Source organism: Scyliorhinus torazame, chromosome 14, assembly GCF_047496885.1.
Source record: "Scyliorhinus torazame isolate Kashiwa2021f chromosome 14, sScyTor2.1, whole genome shotgun sequence".
NCBI classification, from domain to species: Eukaryota; Metazoa; Chordata; class Chondrichthyes; order Carcharhiniformes; family Scyliorhinidae; genus Scyliorhinus; species Scyliorhinus torazame.
The window spans coordinates 115,268,017-115,287,293 of record NC_092720.1 but is presented as its reverse complement, the minus strand read 5'-3'; the positions used below and the strand labels follow the sequence as shown (position 1 = coordinate 115,287,293).

The following is a 19,277-nucleotide window of genomic DNA, read 5'->3' as shown; positions in this document are numbered from 1 at the left end:
ACTGGGACTGTACTCGTTGGAATTTAGAAGGATGAGGGGGGATCTTATAGAAACATATAAGATTATGAAGGAAATAGATAGGATAGATGCGGGCAGGTTGTTTCCACTGCCGGGTGAAAGCAGAACTAGGGGGCACAGCCTCAAAATAAGGGGAAGTAGATTTAGGATTGATCTTAGGAGGAACTTCTTCACCCAAAGGGTTGTGAATATATGGAATTCCTTGCCCAGTGAAGCAGTAGAAGCTCCAACATTAAATGTTTTTAAGATAACGATAGATAGTTTTTTGAAGAATAAAGGGATTAAGGGTTATGGTGTTCGGGCCGGAAAGTGGAGCTGAGTCCACAAAAGATCAGCCATGATCTCATTGAATGGTGGAGCAGGCTCGAGGGGCCAGATGGCCTACTCCTGTTCCTAGTTCTTATGTTCTTATAATAATGGCACTGCCACAAGATCCGCCTTCCCTTGGGCATCATTTTTCGACAAATTCAGGCCCATGTTGTTTCACCTCAAAGTTCAAGGAATTTCAAAAATCCAATTAACTGAAGACCATTTTAAATTCACAATGTATCAACCAATCACAAACACAATATGTTAGAAATGTAATAAAGACTTTATTAACTGTCGGTTCAGCTCTGCATCCGTCACAACTGCTAAGGCTTTTTAATGCTGAGAACAGCCAACACTGCTCTCCAGTGGCGGACCAATCCATTGAATGGATATTAAATTGATTAATTTTGCTATGATAGGTAGTTTACAGTTTAAATGCTTCTTAGACAAGTTGCACAAATAAAGCATTCATTGAAAACTTGGTTACTGTCATTTAATAAAGGTCAGTGTGAAAATGGATTTGAGACATGAGCAAATTGATACAGGCTTGACTTCAAACCACTCATTAAACAACTTACAAATGCTCTTTGGATATGGTTGTTCCATTGCGACTTGTGATTTATTCACTTTCATTTGATGATTTACAAATCTTTTTGTTATTACCCCACTGCCTATTTTTGTTGCTCCAATGACACTTCCTCACAATTCCAGAATTATTGATGGGTTTTTGGTAATTACTTTTGCTGTTATGAGGGGGGGGGACAAAACACTTTGGATCTAGTTTGGGATGGATGTCCTCTTGTGCTATGCAGAATAAAGTATGTTTTTATGATGAGTGGGAATAATTGTGGCAGATGGGGTTCATTGTGGAGAAGTATAAGGTCACCTGCTTTGGATCAAAGATTGATGAGGCGAGACACTGGGTGAGTAAAAGGGGTAGAATTAGGTCCACAAATCACTAAAAGCTAGTGCACAGGTTTAAAAAGTAATCTGAAATCTAATAGACTGTTGGCCTTTATCTTGAACAGGCCTGAGGAATACAAATGGGAGTAAATTATGCTTCAGCTGTAGAGTTCTATCGGTGGTACTGCATTCAACTTTGTACTCTGCACCTCAGGAAGAATATATTGACTTTGGAAGGGAGTACTGTGAAGTCCAATCTCACCAGAACATTATGGCTCTAAAGGTTGAATTAGACGACCAGGGTTTATAAACTTGGTTTGCATTCCCAAGTTTAAACGGTTCAAAAGATGATAATCTATGAGGTGCTTAAAACAATTCAGGGATTTAATAGGAAATAGTTGCTCCATATTTACCCTCCGGTAAGAACTTAAAATAAGGAGGTTCACTAAGTTAGAGCCTGACTATGTAAGAGTGAAATGAAAAAGCTTTTTTTTCTCCCACAAACGACAATGGAAATCTGGAACACTCAGACCCAAAAGGCTGAATGGCCGATAGTTTATCCTGTGTCCACCTACCAGAAAACCTGTTTTCTGTGTTTGGAGAAAGAAACTGCAAACAATGACTTCAGTAGAAGAGGCTGACGACAGCATTGGAGACAGAGTGGCATTTTTCCTTCTCGTATCCCTACCCACTCCCAGTCTCAGATATCAGAGGTAGAATCCTCTCATTCACAATACATGGTTCGGTCACCTTCTTAAACAAATTTGTCTTCTCTATATGATTTCAAATACTCCCCCTCTGCATTTCCTGAGGTTTTAGTCCTGTGCCCAGTATCCTGTATCTTAAGGTTGGATTTCATTGCAAAATAAAATCAAGAAGACTCCTCTTGAGGTAAAAATCAGTATGTTCGACTTACAATCTGGGGTGCAATCACAGGATTTCTGGTGAATAATTCAGGCATTGAGGGAAAAAGCATGTGTGTAATTAGGACCAGTGCCTGGCCAGTTAAAATGAAATAAACAGTAACATTTGTTGACCCAGTCAACGGCATGATTTTTTTCTTGGATGGAAAAAGCTGTCAGTCATGACTTTGAGAGTACACTCTCCGCTGAGTAAGATCAAATGGCACTCCATAGCCTTGAGTACAAAATCAAAGCTAACATTCAACACTGAGGGGGGGCTGCGCTGTCAGGTATTGCCTTTTGTAAGAGACATGAAACCAAGGCTTCTCCTGCCCTTTTGGTTGAATGCAAAAGATCACCTGTCACTGCACTATTCGACAAAGAGTAGAACAACTTTCCCCTGTGTCCAAACGAATGTTTAGCTCTCAACTAACATAATTAAAATAGATTATCATTATATTTGAGACCTTGCTGTGCACAAATTGACTGCTGTTTCTCTTGCATTACAGTAGTGACTGCACTTTAAAAGTGCTTCTTTGCCTGTGGAAATAGTTTGGAGGGTGGAGGGTGGGCAAAGGTGGTATCTAAATGCAAAACTTACTATATGTTGTCAGTGTCAGTGAATTGGAAATGGCAGTGGCTGACTGCTGATGGGGAATGGTGTCATGACCAATGTGTTCACAGTCACGCAGTCCAACTTTTGTGCGGGCAGCACAGATTTTCTTTATAAGCAAAACAAGCTTAAATCATAGAAGTAGCAAATAATAGAACTTATTAATTCAAAATTGCATCAATTCATAATAATCAGAAACTTCTTAAAATTACTTAATTTGTTTTTGTATGGTAAATGTGTTTTATAGGATCTACCTAACAACATGATCCATCAAGTGCCCATTAAATCCCTTCCGCAGCACTGGCTGTGGTGTGAGACGTGGTGTGATGAAGCATCTAAGAAGAGAGCTAAAACTATTGATTTGGTAAGTACATGAGAATGTCTGCTGGTTACTGTGACATTAGAACTCGTCTGTTTTTGTAAAAGATTGCAAGCAGGGACTATAATGGGGAAATCGGCCCATGTCTGCCAGATGTCGTCTTTTAATGTAGACAAATGTAGTAATGAACTTGGGTACATGTTTACCATGCAAGATTGTGTTATGGAGGATTTCAGCAGGTAAAGGGCCTTGGGATTATAGTGAATGAGTCCTTGAAGATCTGTAACCAATGCCATGAGGCTATTGTGAAAGTGAGTAGAGGGTTAAGCTGAACTGTCTGGGCAATTAAATATAAAACAAAAATATGAGGCCTTGATCAGGTGACACCTGGAATACTGTGACCCACTGTAGTCCGATCACGTAATGGGGATTATGGTCATCCTGGATACGGTTAAATGGAGAGACACAATATTGATATCTATTTTAAGGGTACAAATTGTCATAGAGACTGAGAACTTGAGCTTTTTTGGAACATTGTCAACTTCATGGAGATCACAATCACAGGAACAGTGTCAACTTCATGGAGATCACAATCACAGGATTGCTACCAGTAGAAGTATACCATTTGACCCATCAAGTGCGATTCTCCCACAAAATTACTAACTATCATTTTGGGACAGTTTGGCGGGGTGTTTCCTGACAGCTTTTTGGATGAGACCCAGACCTGTATTAACCGACACATCATTTTTTGGTTTTTGTTTGGAGTTTCCCACCGGCCAAACCCACACTTAGAAACTTTTTTCTGCAACTCCTCAGAAATCGGGGTGCCATTTTGAAGTATGCCCCGATCTCTAAGTGAGCTTGAAGGTCCCCCCTACCCACGCACAATGCGACCACCTGCAGACGTGGAGACCTGGGCATCATGCCCTCCTCCTCCCCAAGTGAGCATACCCCGCTATGGGGTTACTGAGGGCCTCTCCCTTTCAGTTCCCCCCCTCCCCTTTCAAGCCTCTCCCCTCCTTACAGGGCGCCCCTCTTCATCACCCTTCATTTGCCCCCTTCATTCCCCCCACTCTTTCATCGGCATGCCCGCCCTTGGGCCCTATCCATGGCAGTGCCAACTTGGCCCCCTGGCCCCCGGACACTACCCTTGACACTGGCAGAGTCAACGTTGGCAGTGCTAAGTTAACATTGCCCAGGTGCCAGGGGAATGCACTGTCACTGAGATCACCAGGGAGGAGGGGGGAATAGGGGTGGCTCCTATGTCCTCTGTGACCCCTGGAGTAGCCACTACTTCCTGGTCTCTGCTTGTGGTGCCCGTGTGAGGCTTTGCCAGTGCAGCTGGTGACTCCGGAAGCCGGACAACTGCGGCCTCAACCCGGCCGTGCATATTTAACTGAGTCTAATGGTTCATTTAAATATCATTACCTGGATCACGCCCAGCGAGGACGTGATCCAGATGCACGGGCGCTGTGGGTTAGGTGACTACCACGTGGTTATGTGCCTGGTGCAAAGCCTGTTTTGGGCACCTCCCGCGATGCCCCCGGCACAACGGAATAGGCACCCAGCGGAGTGCGGTCGGAAATTAAGTGTCTATGCTGGTTCTGCGAATGAGCAATTCACCTATTACCGTTCACACCTGCCTCTTCCCCATAACCCTGCGCAGTCTTCCTTTTTAGATAAGTCTAATTCGCTTTTGAATACATCTATTGAACCTACCAACACCACACTTTCAGTCAATACATTCAACACCCCAACCACACACTGTATTAAAAAACTTTTTCTTCATCTTGTTTTTTGCTTCTTTTGCCAGTTACTTATATTTGTGCCGTCTCATTCTCAATCCTTTCATGAGTGAGAACGGTTTCTCTCTATTTACTCTGTGTAGACACCTCATTATTTTGAATACCTCTATCAAATCTCTTCTCGGCCTTCTTTTCTCCAAGGAGTGATGTAGAGGGAGTGCATCTTGCTACAGAGGGAGTGCAGAGAAGGTTTACCAGGACTGACTTATGAGGAGAAATTGAATCGGTTAGGATTGTATTCACTGGAGTTCAGAAGAATGAAAGGCGATCTCATAGAAACCTATAAAATTCTAACAGGACAAGACAGGGTAGATGCAGGAAGGATGTTCCTGATGGCGGGGGAGTCTGGGATCAGTGGTCACGGTCTAAGAATACAGGGAAGACCATTTATGACACATATGGGGACATTTCTTCACCAAGTGAGTGAAATTCGCTACCACAGAAAGCAGCTGAGACCAAAACATTGTATGTTTCCAAGAAGGAGTTAGAAATATCACATAGGACGAAGAAGATCAAAGGATATGGGGGAAGGCGGGATCAGGCTATTTAGTTGGATGAACAACATGATCATAATGAATGGCAGAGCAGGCTCAAAGGGCCGAGGGCCTCCCCCACTCCTATGTCCTATGTTGCTATGAAACAGTCCCAACTTCTCACAATCTAACTTCATAACTGAAGTTCCTCATTCCGGAAAGGACTATCGTGAATCTTTTCTGCACGTTCACCAACGTCTTCACAGCTTTCCTGAAGTGCGATATAATTGATGTTTTAAAATAATGATGGGATTATTCTCTGTCCAGGTAGATAACCTATTTGAGCTGCTTATTAATTTAAAATCCATGTTTTCAGAGCCTCTTCAGCTGTACCACTGGTAACACTGGCCCACAGAGCACAGCACCTGCTTCGACCAGCTCGTTCCTAAAATGACAATCATCATGTTCTATCCATGTAATTGATTTGTATATTAAAAGGGGATATTGTCTAAACCAGGTGGCTGTTTTGTGCATCCAGGGAAGGCAGCGGCACCGTGGTATTATGACTGGACTAGTAATCCAGAGACCCAGGATAATGCTCGAGGGACCTGGGTTCGAATCCCACCAGGGCAGATGGTGGAATTTGAATCCAATTAAAAGTCTAATGACTACCATAAAACCATTGTCATAAAATAAACCATTGTCGTAAAAAACACCATCTGGTTCATTAATGTCCTTCAGGGAAGGAAATCTGCCGTCCTTACCTGGCCTACATGTGACTCCAGACCCACAGCAATGTGATTTACTCTTAAATGTCCTCGGGGATGGACAATAAATGCTGGCCCAACCAGCGTTGCCCACATCCCGTGAACGAATAACGATAAAGTGTAGACCCCTGTAAAAATGACATGATCAGATCACCGGCACAAACTGGTTGTTGCCACCTTGTTAAAACAGGTTCAGCAACTTTGTAAAATTGATCTCATTGTTAAAGTTAAAGTTCACCTCACATGTGTGAGTCTTGTTCATTGTCATCGAAATGTTTAGTGAAATTCAAATGTCTGAATGATTACATTCTAGTGCAATAACCCAATGACTAAAGAACCCAAACTGGAGGCAGCTGTGCGAATTGTTCCAGAATGGCAGGACTATGATCAAGAGCTTAAACAGTTTCAGAGAATGTTCCAAGAGGGGAAAATGAATGAATTAACTCCTGCCAGGAAAGAAGATGTAACCAGCACAAAGGGTGAGTTTAACGTTGTTGCACTTTTTAAGAGGCATTTGAAATGAGTGAGTCCCGCTTTAGAGTGAATATGTGTAGCAACCACAATCGCACCTTTAATATAATAAAACATCCAAAGGCACTTCACAGGAGGATTATTTTAAAAAATGACACTGAACAACAAAAGGAGATATTGGGTCAGATGACCAAAAAGTTGGTCAAAGAATTAGTGTTTATGGAGTGTCTTAAAGGAGGAAAACGAGGTCGAGAAGCAGGAATGTAAAAGATATTTCAGAGAGTTGGGCTTCAGCAACTGAAGGCTCGGTCAGTAGCGCTGGAGTGATTAAAATCGAGGTCAAGAAGCTGGAATTAGACAAGCTTAGATATCTAGGATGGTTGTGCAGCTGGAGGAGATTACAGAGCTAGGGAGAGACAAGGCCATGGGGGAATTTAAAAACAAGGATGAAGATGTTAAGGTCAAAATATGACTTGACTGGGAGCACTGTAGGTCATTGAGCATAGGTGTGAATGGAACTTTTTGCGAGTTAAGACACTGGCAGTAGAATTTTGGATGACCTCAAGTTTACCAATGGTAGAATGTGGGAAACAATCCAGGAGTGCATTAGAATAGTCAATTTGAGGGGTAACAAAGGCAGTGCAGGTTTCAGCAGTTGATGAGCTGAGATGGGGTAGCAGTCTGGCAATGTTATGGTGTTGGAAAAAGGTGGTCTTGGTGAAGCTACACTATGAGGCTGGAACCTGATCTTGGGGGTCAAATATGACACCAGCTTATGAACAGATGGCTTGATCTCAGACCAGGGAGTGAGATGGGGTTGTTAGCTAGGGAATGGGGATTGGAGTGGGGACTTAAAAACACTGACTTATGTCTTCCCTATACTTAATTGGATTCTAATGCATTTCAAAAGTGTGGGAGGGAATTCAGGGTGTTTGGTTTATGCAAGGCCGGCTCCACAGAGATGAAGTGCCCTTTAATGTCTCTTCCTCCCCGGGACACACACACACACACACACCTTGTTGTAAACCTTGCCGATGTGACACTGTGTCGGCCAGGTTTGAATATTCAGTGAGAGGGGAGCATGTTTGGGGGGGGTGGGGGGGAGGTGTCATCGGCAAGTGGCGTGGAAAATCGAGAAACGAGATCTTGATTCTTGCGAGATTTTGCGCCCATGGCGCCATTCTTGCTGGCAGCGGACCCAAGTGCAAAATTCTCCTATGAACCTGATCCATAGGAAAGATATTCCAGATTCACAAAGGATTATCGGACTTGGGTTAACTATCATTTTTATCTACAATATTGCAAATAATATAATATCAACAAACAAGTGTATTTGCTGAATCAGTCAGGGTCAGTTGCAGTATAGATCTGTAAAGCAGAAGATCAAGAGTGAACTAGCAGCAGTACCGTAGATCAGGAATGGGAAAACCTTTCGGCCAGAGGTCCACATATGTGTATGTAATTTGCTTTGGGGGTGGCCATAAACATTCAAGAAACAAACAATTATAATAAAGATACATTTTTGTACAATAAACATAAATCTTATTATTTTGGTAATTATTCCATCCTAACTGTATATTACATACAATAACAAAACCAAACGGCCCTCTTTTTCATGCCCTCTTGTTTTAATGTGAACAATGCTGTTGGTCAACCCTCTTTACAGTGGCATCCAGGATTGGTGTCACTCTTTTTTCTGTTTACACTGATACTGCCTGACCTGCTGAGTACCTCCCAGCATTTTCTGTTTTCATTTCATATTTCTTGTATCTGCAGTAGTTTGCTTTTGTCAGGCCAATGAAAATGCTTCTTGTGACCGACAATACAGTGTTGCAAGAACCACTAAGGGATAGCAGTAAAGAGCAAGGAAATGGGGAGAGAGAAAATGGCATCTCGGAGGCAGTCACCACATCTTGTGGAGAGTACAGTGATCTGTACCCGCTCTGTACTTCTCATTTTCAATATTCTCAAACATAACCTAATCTAAAATCACACATTCTTAACTTTCTATTACATTCTCATGCTTCTTATGAAAAACCTTAGCTGTACCTTGGCAAGAACAGAAGCTGCTTTTTAAACTCTAGTTTTCAGAAGTGAATTGACAGCACCACTGAATTGCCTGTCTCAAATTGTTAAACCAAGATTGCTTACAGAAACTTTCAGTCATATGCACGGGGCTTGCTGCAGGGATCAATATTTGCCCTTTAATACTTCATTCCCTTAACCACCAGTGGAATTGTAGATCAAGGTTTTGCTGGGTCTTCAGATCTAAACCCTGTGGTTTTTGTACCATTTATCATAAATCTGTACCCTCTAGTTACTGAACCTTCTGATACCAGATCAGTTTCTCATTGTTTTAATGTAATCAATACCATTGATGATTTTGAACACCTCTATTAAACCTGTTTTTCACTTTCTCTGCCATAAGGAGAACAACCTCAGCTTTTATCATCTCCCCACTTAATTGAAAATACACATCACTGGTGCCATTTTAAATGTAGCAGTGGGAGGATTTACAGAGCACACACAGAGTGCAAGAATTTTCTTAACTACGTAACTAACTAGTGTGTGACAGTATTCTTCAATTTGTTATTTTGCCAGTGCAAACCTTAAGGTCCCAGGTTCAAACCCTGGACTGCCAGCACCCATGGTACCAGACCTCCGCAGACCAGGCACCTTCAGGGGGGAATAAAACAAAAAGGGAATAAAATTATATTAGAGTTTACTTGACCTTTTGTAAAGAATATTAAAACCTAAGAGAAAAATAAGTTTAATTTTTTAAAAAATTACAGTGTATATAGTTGCAAAACGAAAAAGCAATTCAAAGCTGCAGTAATCCGCTTAAGTAACCCTGAAAGCACACTTGTGCTGCTCTCATGGCTCCTCCACTTGTGCTCACCTCCTGACCATAGTAGATCCCCAAGAAAAGCTTATTCTACACTCTGATCATTGACTAGTTCCAAATTGCCTTCTGTTGACCTTGAACTCCTTCCCTTGAAACTCTCCGTCGGATCTGCATTTTAGTTTTGCACTAACTCTTGGTGCCGATAGGCCATGCACCAGGAACAGTTGCGCTTGTGCACGAGCCTGGAACAGCAGCGACAGGTTCCTCTGAGCACAGGTTAGTGTTTGGCTGGTGCACATTCTGTGCTCTGTCTGTTGCAACCCTGGGCAAGGTCCGAGCCTCCTGTGGACCATAGTTGCCCAGGTCTGCATCAGATGGTTTTGAGAAGGAAATAGTAATGTCAGATTTTTCATACATAAATTTCCCATTAATAGCATGAATACGAGCTGATGTAAATTGTTTTTTTTTTTTTTAATAATTTTTATTAAAGGTTTTCACAAAATATCAATAACAAAATGAGAAAGAAAAAAGAACCCAACAGGGTTAAGTACAAACCACAATCTAAAAAAGCAACCCCCCAAACCCCTTCTCCCCCCCCCCCCCCCCCCGTACGTAAATAATAAATGAACATTAACACCCCAACTTAACACAACAGGTGTATACACCCCCTCAGACCCTCCAGTGTAAATAACATAAACAAAAATAAAGTAAACCCCCCACCCCCCCGAGCTGCTGCTGCCGCCATTGACCAATGTCTATCGTTCTGCTAGAAAGTCTAAGAACGGTTGCCACCGCCTAAAGAACCCATGTACCGACCCTCTCAAGGCGAATTTCACCCTCTCCAATTTAATGAACCCTGCCATATCGCTGATCCAGGATTCCACGCTTGGGGGGCCTCGCATCTTTCCACTGAAGGAGAATCCTTCGCCGGGCTACCAGGGACGCAAAGGCCAGAATTCCGGCCTCTTTCGCCACCTGCACTCCCGGTTCGCCCCCAGCCCGGTTTGACCCTGGATCCTACCATCCTCGACACCGTCCTCACTACGCCCTTCCAAAATTCCTCCAGCGCTGGGCATGCCCAGAACATATGGGTGTGATTTGCTGGGCTCCCTGAGCACCCAACACACCTGTCCTCACCCCCAAAGAACCGGCTCATCCTTGTCCCGGTCATGTGTGCCCTGTGCAGCACCTTAAACTGTATGAGGCTGAGCCTCGCGCACAAAGAGCAAGAGTTCACCCTCCCTAGGGCATCTGCCCACGTCCCCTCTTCGATCTCCTCTCCCAACTCCTCCTCCCACTTACCTTTCAACTCCACCACCGAGGCCGCTACCTCCTCCTGCATCACCTGGTAAGTTTCCGAGATCTTCCCCACTCCCCCCCCCCCCCCCTCGAGAGCACCCTGTCCTGTACTGTGTGTGGCAGTAGCTGCGGGAATTCCACCACCTGCCGTCTGGCAAACGCCCTTACCTGTAAGTACCTGAAGGTGTTCCCCGGGGGGGGAGCCCGTACTTCTCCTCCAGCTCACCCAAGCTCGCGAAATTCCCGTCCACAACCTTAGTGTCCCTGCCCTGTGCCACCCCGAAAACCCTCCACCTGTTCTTCCTGGGGCGAACCGGTGGTTCCCCCGTAATGGGGTTCACGCCGAGGCCCCAACTTCCCCCCCTATGCCTCCTCCACTGCCCCCAAATTTTGAGGGCCGCCACCACAACCGGGCTCATGGTATACCTCCTTGGAGAGAGCGGCAGCGGCGCCGTTGCCAGCGCCCCCAGACTCGTACCCACACAGGACGCCGTCTCCAGCCTCTTCCCCTCCATATCTCTAACCTGTACTATCTCCTTCATGCAGCCCCCTCCCCCTCCATCACCCACTTGCGCACCATCGTCGCATTGGCGGCCCAGTAGTACCCACAGAGGTTGGGCAGCGCCAGCCCCCCCTATCTCTACTCCACTCCAGGAACACCTTTTTCACCCTCTGAGTCCCTCGCGCCCACAAAAACCCCGTTATGCTCCTGTTGACCCGCCTAAAAAAGGCCTTCGGGATAAACACGGGGAGGCACTGGAACAGGAACAAAAACCTTGGGAGCACCGTCATTTTGATTGACTGCACCCTACCCGCCAAGGACACCGGCAACGCGTCCCAGCTCTTGAACTCCTCCTCCATTTGCTCCACTAGCCTTGGAAAATTAAGCCTATGCAGGGCCCCCCAGCTCCTGGCCACCTGGACCCCCAAATATCTGAAGCTCCTCTCCGCCCTTTTTAGTGGGAGCTCACCAATCCCCCTCTCCTGGTCCCCTAGCTGAACTACGAACAGCTCGCTCTTCCCCATATTGAGCTTGTATCCCAAATTCCCTAAGGATCCTCATTACCTCTGGCATTCCTCCCCCCGGGTCCGCCACATACAGCAGCAGGTCGTCCGCATAAAGCGACACCCTATGCTCCTCCCCACCCCCCTCCAGTTCCTCTACTCTCTCAGTGCCATAGCCAGGGGTTCAATCGCCAATGCGAAGAGCAGGGGGGACAGGGGACACCCCTGTCTCACCCCTCGGTGCAACCGTAAGTACTCGGACCTCCTCCTTTTTGTGGCCACACTCGCCATCGGGACCTCATACAACAGCCTAACCCACCTGACAAACCCCTCCCCAAACCCGAACCTCTTCAGCACCTCCCACAGGTACCCCCACTCTACCCTATCGAAGGCTTTCTCAGCGTCCATCACCACCACTATCTCCGCCTCCCCCTCCCTCGACGGCATCATGAGTAAAAGTAAATTGTTTTATGTGCAACATGAAAAGTTTTTAAAAGCTAAAGTAAAAAAAGTTAGAACTGTTAATTTAACACGAGTTCAAATCAAAATGTCCCAGGGGGTATGGGATTTGGTTTGTTTTTTGTCTGGTCAAACAATTACTTAACGAAGCAACTTTCTGTAAACTCTTTTGGCTTCTTGTATGTACATTTTGATGCATCTACAAGTGTAAGATATGGACTGATAGTTGGGATAGCAAAACAAAACCTGGCCAAAAACATAATAAGCTACCAGTCCTATTATCTAATATGTAAGCATTGTACATTTGCATATCCTAACATTTCATATCCCATTGTATAAATACAATGCAAGAAGAGTTCTGGAGTCAAATGGAAGCCTGGATTGGCATTTCAGCAGTAGTAAAGAAGAAGTCCGGGTGGAAGCAGGAGGTGTTCCTGATTGAACACATTTCAGTTCAAAAGTGTAATCTAGACCCATTATCGTGGATTTTATTTTGTCGCAGTGCTGTGAGTTGGTGATCTCTAACCTGTACTATCTCCTTCATTTCACAGATCACGTCCCACATGTTGAACTTTAAGCTGTGAATGTGATACCCGTTTAACTCTGTTTAAGGAGTTCCTCCTTTTTCCTACGTGAAATCTTCTCCATTGTGACAGAGATAAGAGACTGGAATGAAAATGTGCTGTTAGTTGTGTTTTTTTCTTCAGATAAGGTGTATTATAATTTGGGTTCAGTTCTGTGGACAGGTAAAGCAATGGGGGTGCAAAATCACTGGAACAAAAATAGGTATTCACCTCAGGGACAAAAAACAATCATGGAAAATCAGATGGTTTCTATATGTTGGTCAGTGGGCTTTAGGAAAGAAAAAGTCAGAGGGATGATTTAAATTCCCAATAATTGAAAATCTAAACCTTTCAATGCATTAATTTTCAGATTCCTGAATTCTTCATCTAGATTACTAATTACAGTCGTATTGATGTGTCATTCTTGTCCTTGAAATAATATACATGATTAATTCCTCTTTCAAACACACACATGTAATCTCATTCACTCCCACTCCCCTGCTCGTGTTCTCTCCCTCTCTCGATTTAAACTCGCTCTGTGTTTACTGAAGGGCAAACCAAGGTGAATCCTTGTTTGAAATGAATGTATTCTTTAAGTCTGTATTTTCAGCGCAATACTCAAAAGCCTCAGCTGCTATGCTGTATTCATCAATAGAAAATTGCAAAATCTGTTAATTTATGTTTGGAAAGTTTTATTGTGGAATATGCAGCTATTAGTTTTTATTACTATTTTATAGAAAATAGTTCTGGTTTTGAGGGTGAGAAATGAAGGTCATATGCTGTCTTCTGTAAATATTCTAGAAGATCTGCTACTCTATGAACAACATGACTGCTTATTAGTCATGTAGTATTTGTTGTTTATTCCTTCGTGACCCATAAAGTAGCACTTTGGTCAGGCTAACAGTCTGAGGCCTTTAACTAGTAAATCCAGCCGAATCTTCACAATCCGTTCACCATGCACCCTTGCGTTGTACAGCTACAGTATATCTTCAGCTTAAAAGGCAAACAGAATAGTGTCTAAAAACAATCTCCACTCTTCTGACGCATACATGCTTGTATTCATAGCTATTTGGGAGTCAGTTAGCTTAGTTGGCTAGGCAGCTTGTTCATTCTGCGGAATGATGCCAGCAACACAAGTTCAATTCCCATACGGCTGAGGTTATTCATGAAGGCCCTGCCTTCTCAACCTTGCCCGTCGCCTGAGGAGTGGTGACCCTCAAGTTAAATCACCATCAGTCAGCTCTTTCTCAGAGGGAGAGTAGCCCATGGTTCTCTGGGACTTGGGACGACTTTCATTTAGATTTACTTGTATTGTTCCTGCCCAATAGCAGTGTATTTGGGGGAAGAGTCCTTTATTGGTCTTGATGCCTGAAGTGATTTGCAAGTGTACAACTCTTTGTATTATTGCTGATTATAGGTTGAACACCCCAGTCGGTCGAAGATTGCTGTGCATGCAGCAGACTTGTATGGGAAGAAATTCTTCACTGTTGCACCACTCTATCATCAGAAGTTAGTTAAGATATCAGAGCTAGCAATTTTTACACATAATTTCAGACTTACACCAAATGTGTAGAAATTTCTTAAGCTGATTATTTTCCTTTAATCTCATTATAATATTAGAACATGAACTATTCACCATGACCGTGACCATGCTGTGACTTACTGCTTCAGATGCATTTTGCTTAATTCTGCTTCAATGCAGTTTGGAAATTTCTGATGCAAGAAATACACAAAGCTGAACTGTAAACTCACAACCAGCTCTGATGGAAAATGTTAACCATTCCTTAATCACCTGATGTGGTGTCGGTTGTCACAGAAAAAACTTTTTTGTTCAATATTATTTGCACTCTGCTTTGCCTGTTGTGATTTTTTTTCTGTCTGTTGAAAGGGAAGAAGTCTTTGGCATATTGCAGACAGAATATAAGAGCCCAGAATTTGAGAAGATAGGGAATGAGCACACAACTAACTTCCAAGAACTTGCTGACATTTAGCAATTCAGCTGTGTGCTTACCAGATCTGAACTATATGTCCAAAATAGTGACTTGATGCCACCTGCAAACTGTTACATTGCTTTCACTCCTAGGGAGCAAAGTTTGCCCCTCAACCTAAGCTGAGTGAATGGACATCACCTTTGTCTGTTGCCTGAATATAACGATTAGAAAACTGGATCTAGTTCCAATTGGATGTGAGTCTGCAATATTAAACCATCCACAATTCAGCCTTAAGTAGAACCAACTGGGCTTTCTAATTCATGGAAAGAGGTGCACGTAAGAACTAATAATGTTACACTGCTGTGCAGTAATGGTTTGTCCACATGGTGTAGTTACCTTATTAAGTTTGTTAAAAGGGGAAACATTTGAAACGTTATCATTATGAAGTGTGTGAAATATGAAACCCCGACTGGTGGGTCCATGTGGACTGGATTTGAAACAAACTAAAAATTGACTCAGCTCAAAAGTTCAAGTAAGTGCTCACACTCTAGTTTTAATGGAAAGATGATTCAGTCGCAGCCTAGAATTTTCTGAAGTTTGAGATGCTGTATTAATTAGTAAGTAGCCAAGTTTAAATGCTACTTTCCTGTTACCCTTTCTGCATTCTATAGCTGGAATGTGAACCTTAGTGTATTTATGATTCTGAATTTTCAATTTGAACCAACAGTTTCAATATTTTGTATGATTGCAAGATTTGACATGTGAAATACAAATCAAATTGTTTCTCTTTCATGGCAAAAAAACATTTTGGATTTGTTTCTTTTAATCCAAACAGTATGAGACACTGGGACTGTAAACTCACAATGCAATTAGAAACTTCATGCACCCTTGCCTTTTGTCATATCTAAAATACTCACCTTCCAGTTATATGGAAGCCTGTACTATCAGCCCTTCCTGCTCACAGACCCACTGCTGTTCAGTGAAAGTATTTTTCTAAATTTTCCTTCCTCTTGTCACCGGTGAGAAGTCTTAGTTAAATCCTAAAGTGCTTAAGTATGCCCTGAAATGGTTTACAGTGATAATCATTTCAGATAAATTCATATGCATTTTACTTCTGTCACTATAAATTCCTCAATAGCTTGTCCCTGTTGTCTTTGTTTCTTGTTTTTAAAAACACAGAAAAGGTATTATGAAGTCCAGGCACTTGGATTAACACACACGTTTAAACATACACATTAGTTCAGTGGATCCATTGTATTTTAGATGTGTGTGATATTTTCTTTAATAAAGATTTTTTTTCCTCATTTCAATTGTTGGCAGTGAGCCTGTTGACCTTGCAGTTTCAATTCCGATGCCGGCTACTCAAAAGGTTTGAAAGAATGAAATTGTATTTCAAGCCCCATTTGTTATCATGAAACCACACTGCTGATCTAGGGCGATGAAGGAAGATCATAACTGCTCATGTTAAAGCAAACTATATAAATGGCATATTGTGCAATACTTTTCACCACATGTCAGAAGTAACGTGCATTTGAGAAGGTTCGAGGAACAGAAATAATGATCCCAAATGCAAAGTGGATGAGCAATGAGGAAAAGATGCGAGGTGCTTAAACTCCAAGGTCTAGAGAGAATTATGAATAACGGAATCTCACTAATTTATAAAATGGCATACTTTGACATGAGATGCACCCTCAATATGGCTTTGAGACCACCATGGCCAGTAAAACAAAAGGGCATAAATTTAAACTGGTGAAAATAAATTTAAAACCAATCTCGGGGGGGGGGGGGGGGGGGGGGGCGGATATTTGGGTGTTGCACTTTTTAAATCAGCGGTGTTGGGAGAGATCACTGGTGTGTTGAAATAATAAAAGGACCAATTTGATGGAATGAGTAGCATCTTTAAATATTAATTGCCAACATTGCAGAGGTTTCAAGCAGAGTGTAAGTTGCAGTGACAGGCACACTAACCCGCAAGCTTGGAAGATATGGGGGAAAAAATAACTAAAGAAAGCACAAGAGCCGTTAGAGCATTTTGCTCAGCAGTCATAGCATTTATTGATATTAAAGGGATTTATTGCCACTTCATTTTGATTGTTCCGTAATATGAACTCTTAATGGATTTTCTTGCTATTTTACCATTTGCTCTTTCTTGTGCTTCATTATTTGCATTATTAATGGACCTCTTGCAGTTGCATCAAAGTGTGAGCAAAATCTGGTTCAAATCTGGCACACAGGAATTAACTGTATTTTGTATAGATCTCAGTTGCAGTCCATTGAGGAATGTTTCAAAAGCCACTGTCAAATATGTATTGTACAGTCTGGAAATTCAAAATACAATTTTATGGTTTGGAGAGTACCCTGCTGCCTTAAGCAGGGGCCATATTTCCGTTGCTAAAAGGAAAGCAACTATACTTTGGTTTTCATGTGACCTGTTTATAATGTCGGAAATTATTTTCCAAAGTTGTGGAGGTTCAAATGTTCTTTCTACCCAAAATGACAATAAAACAGTGAAGCTGCCAAATGATTTATTGTAGAATCTCTCTCAAATTACAGTGGTAAACAAAGTTTGTGACAGCTTTCGGTATGATTTTTTTATTTGCAAGACTTTTACTGCATTTTACGTAGGTCACTTCACTAATAGAAGCTAAAATTTACATCTGGATTTCATGACGACGTGTTGGGGGTAGCTGTATCAATATTAACACAGCTGAACTTTACAGTGAGTGGGGGGAACATATTGTTAGCCAGTCCATTAGAAAGATCTGTCACAAACTGACCCAACTAAATGAGGCTGCCCTGCAGAAATATTACAATGTAGGTGGCCTTAACAACCTGAAAGTGGAACCTTCAATACATGCAAGTCCCACCCTCGAGAGCTGCTGGCTGTTCTGACTGGCCATCAGCTCTTGCTGTCCTAGCAGCACCAAAGCTCAGTGGTAGCCACTGCTGGCATCTCCACAAAGGTGAGTCCAGGGTTTTTGGGTGGGGAGGGATCAGGCACCCTCAGGAGAGGGCTGAGTATTGGAGTCAAGTAAGATTTGCATGTGTCTGCGTATGAGAACAGAACACGCCCTGAAGAAAGAACTCCCTTCTTTCCCACAGTTTCACCAGCTTTTTATTGAAAAAATGGCTTTCCCCACTCTCGCCCATCTTTCATTGCCTAATGTATTATGGCAGTGAAAGCGAATTGAGAGTTATAAGTGGTCAATAATAGGCCACTTAAGGGCCTCATTAGGTCTAAGGGTAGGTGGGCCTGCTAGTGGACATCTTACACACACCCCATATAATGAAGACCAAGCCAGGAATGGGCTGAAGGTCAGTGGCCTACCTACCCATCATATTTTAAGTGCTCCTGCCAAAAATACACCGGGCAGAGGGGCCTTTAGACACACTGCACACAGTTATAAGATTTTGCTCTGTCTTTAGCTGTGGTTCAAAATCGCTGAGGATCTTAAACAACTTAGACTAACAACATTTGACAATGGTTAGTATTTTGGGACAAATAAAAGCACCAGTTGTTAAAATGAGCACTGGATTGTTTTAAGATTAGTGGATGAATATAAAAACTATTGGCTTTTACTTTACATAACTGATAATCTTTATTGTCACAAGTAGGCTTGCATTAACACTGCAATGAAGTTACTGTGAAAAGCCCCTAGTTGCCACATTCTGGCGCCTGATCGGGTACACCAAGAAGTCAGAATGTCCAAGTATCTGAGACAGACCCAGAAGAGACCAAAGCGAGTTAACCAATTTGAAATGGGGTGATGATGGTGTGCAACAGTTGGACTAATTCTCCGAGATTAAGGAGGTGAAATTGTTTTGACTTAATTCCTGATTGCTATCAAATCACTTCCAATAGAAGGTCCAGGTATAGCTGTCGCATAAGGACAAGATTAACTATTATTTGGAACATGCTCTGGCCATCCATTGATGCATAATTCTAAAATTTAGCACATTCTACATATGCTTTTTGAGCCTTTTGAATTTTATTAGCCTGTGTTATTGTTGGCAGTAATCTTGTCAATGAGGGATTGGATTCCACATCATCGAAAAAATTTATGTCTTCAGGCTTTTCAGCAGGAATGCATGCCAATGTGTGTACTGTAATTTGTTGTTTTCCTTGGTCAAGTTTGTCCATTCATTTCTTTCTTGATGCAAGTTGCCCTTCCAGGTAATGAACTTGTGGTTCCTTCAGCTGCCATTCAGGGGAGATCTTCTGCCTGGTTTTTAAGGTTTTCCCACAGTCCCATTCGGTTCTGTTGCTCCTACTTCGCAGAACTTGTTTCAATCTCCTGAAGACATCTGAATAATTTTGGAAATTCTGTTCTGAATTCTGCCAGCTTTTCTTGGCTTCTCAACTCATCTACTTTATCGACAAGTTATATGTCTATGTAAACTTTTCAGTTTCACAGTGAAAAACTCTTGCTTTTAGATCACATATAAAGTTTTGTCTGTTGCTGAAATAGTTCCCATTAAATCCCAATTTCTCCCAAGAATGGCACTTTGGCTTTTTCATCTTCAATTTCTTGTAAGCTACATGTTTTAATTGGTTGCTCCTTAAATTTCTGCTCTTTGCTCTGGTGTACAGATTT

At 42.5% G+C, this 19,277-nt stretch overlaps 1 protein-coding gene across 3 annotated transcripts in view; it reads left to right on the top strand.

Moving 5' to 3' along the window:
- Window positions 1-17,203, top strand: part of uggt1 (UDP-glucose glycoprotein glucosyltransferase 1) — a 220,278-nt gene extending 203,075 nt beyond the window's left edge. For all 3 annotated transcript variants that reach the window (XM_072474685.1, XM_072474684.1, XM_072474683.1), the window contains 3 exons: window positions 2,993-3,109; window positions 6,423-6,588; window positions 12,740-17,203. In XM_072474685.1, the coding sequence (XP_072330786.1) occupies window positions 2,993-3,109; window positions 6,423-6,588; window positions 12,740-12,765 (309 nt within the window). In that variant the 3' untranslated portion in view covers window positions 12,766-17,203. The remainder of the gene's footprint in view (window positions 1-2,992; window positions 3,110-6,422; window positions 6,589-12,739) is intronic.
- Window positions 17,204-19,277: the final 2,074 nt, after the last annotated feature.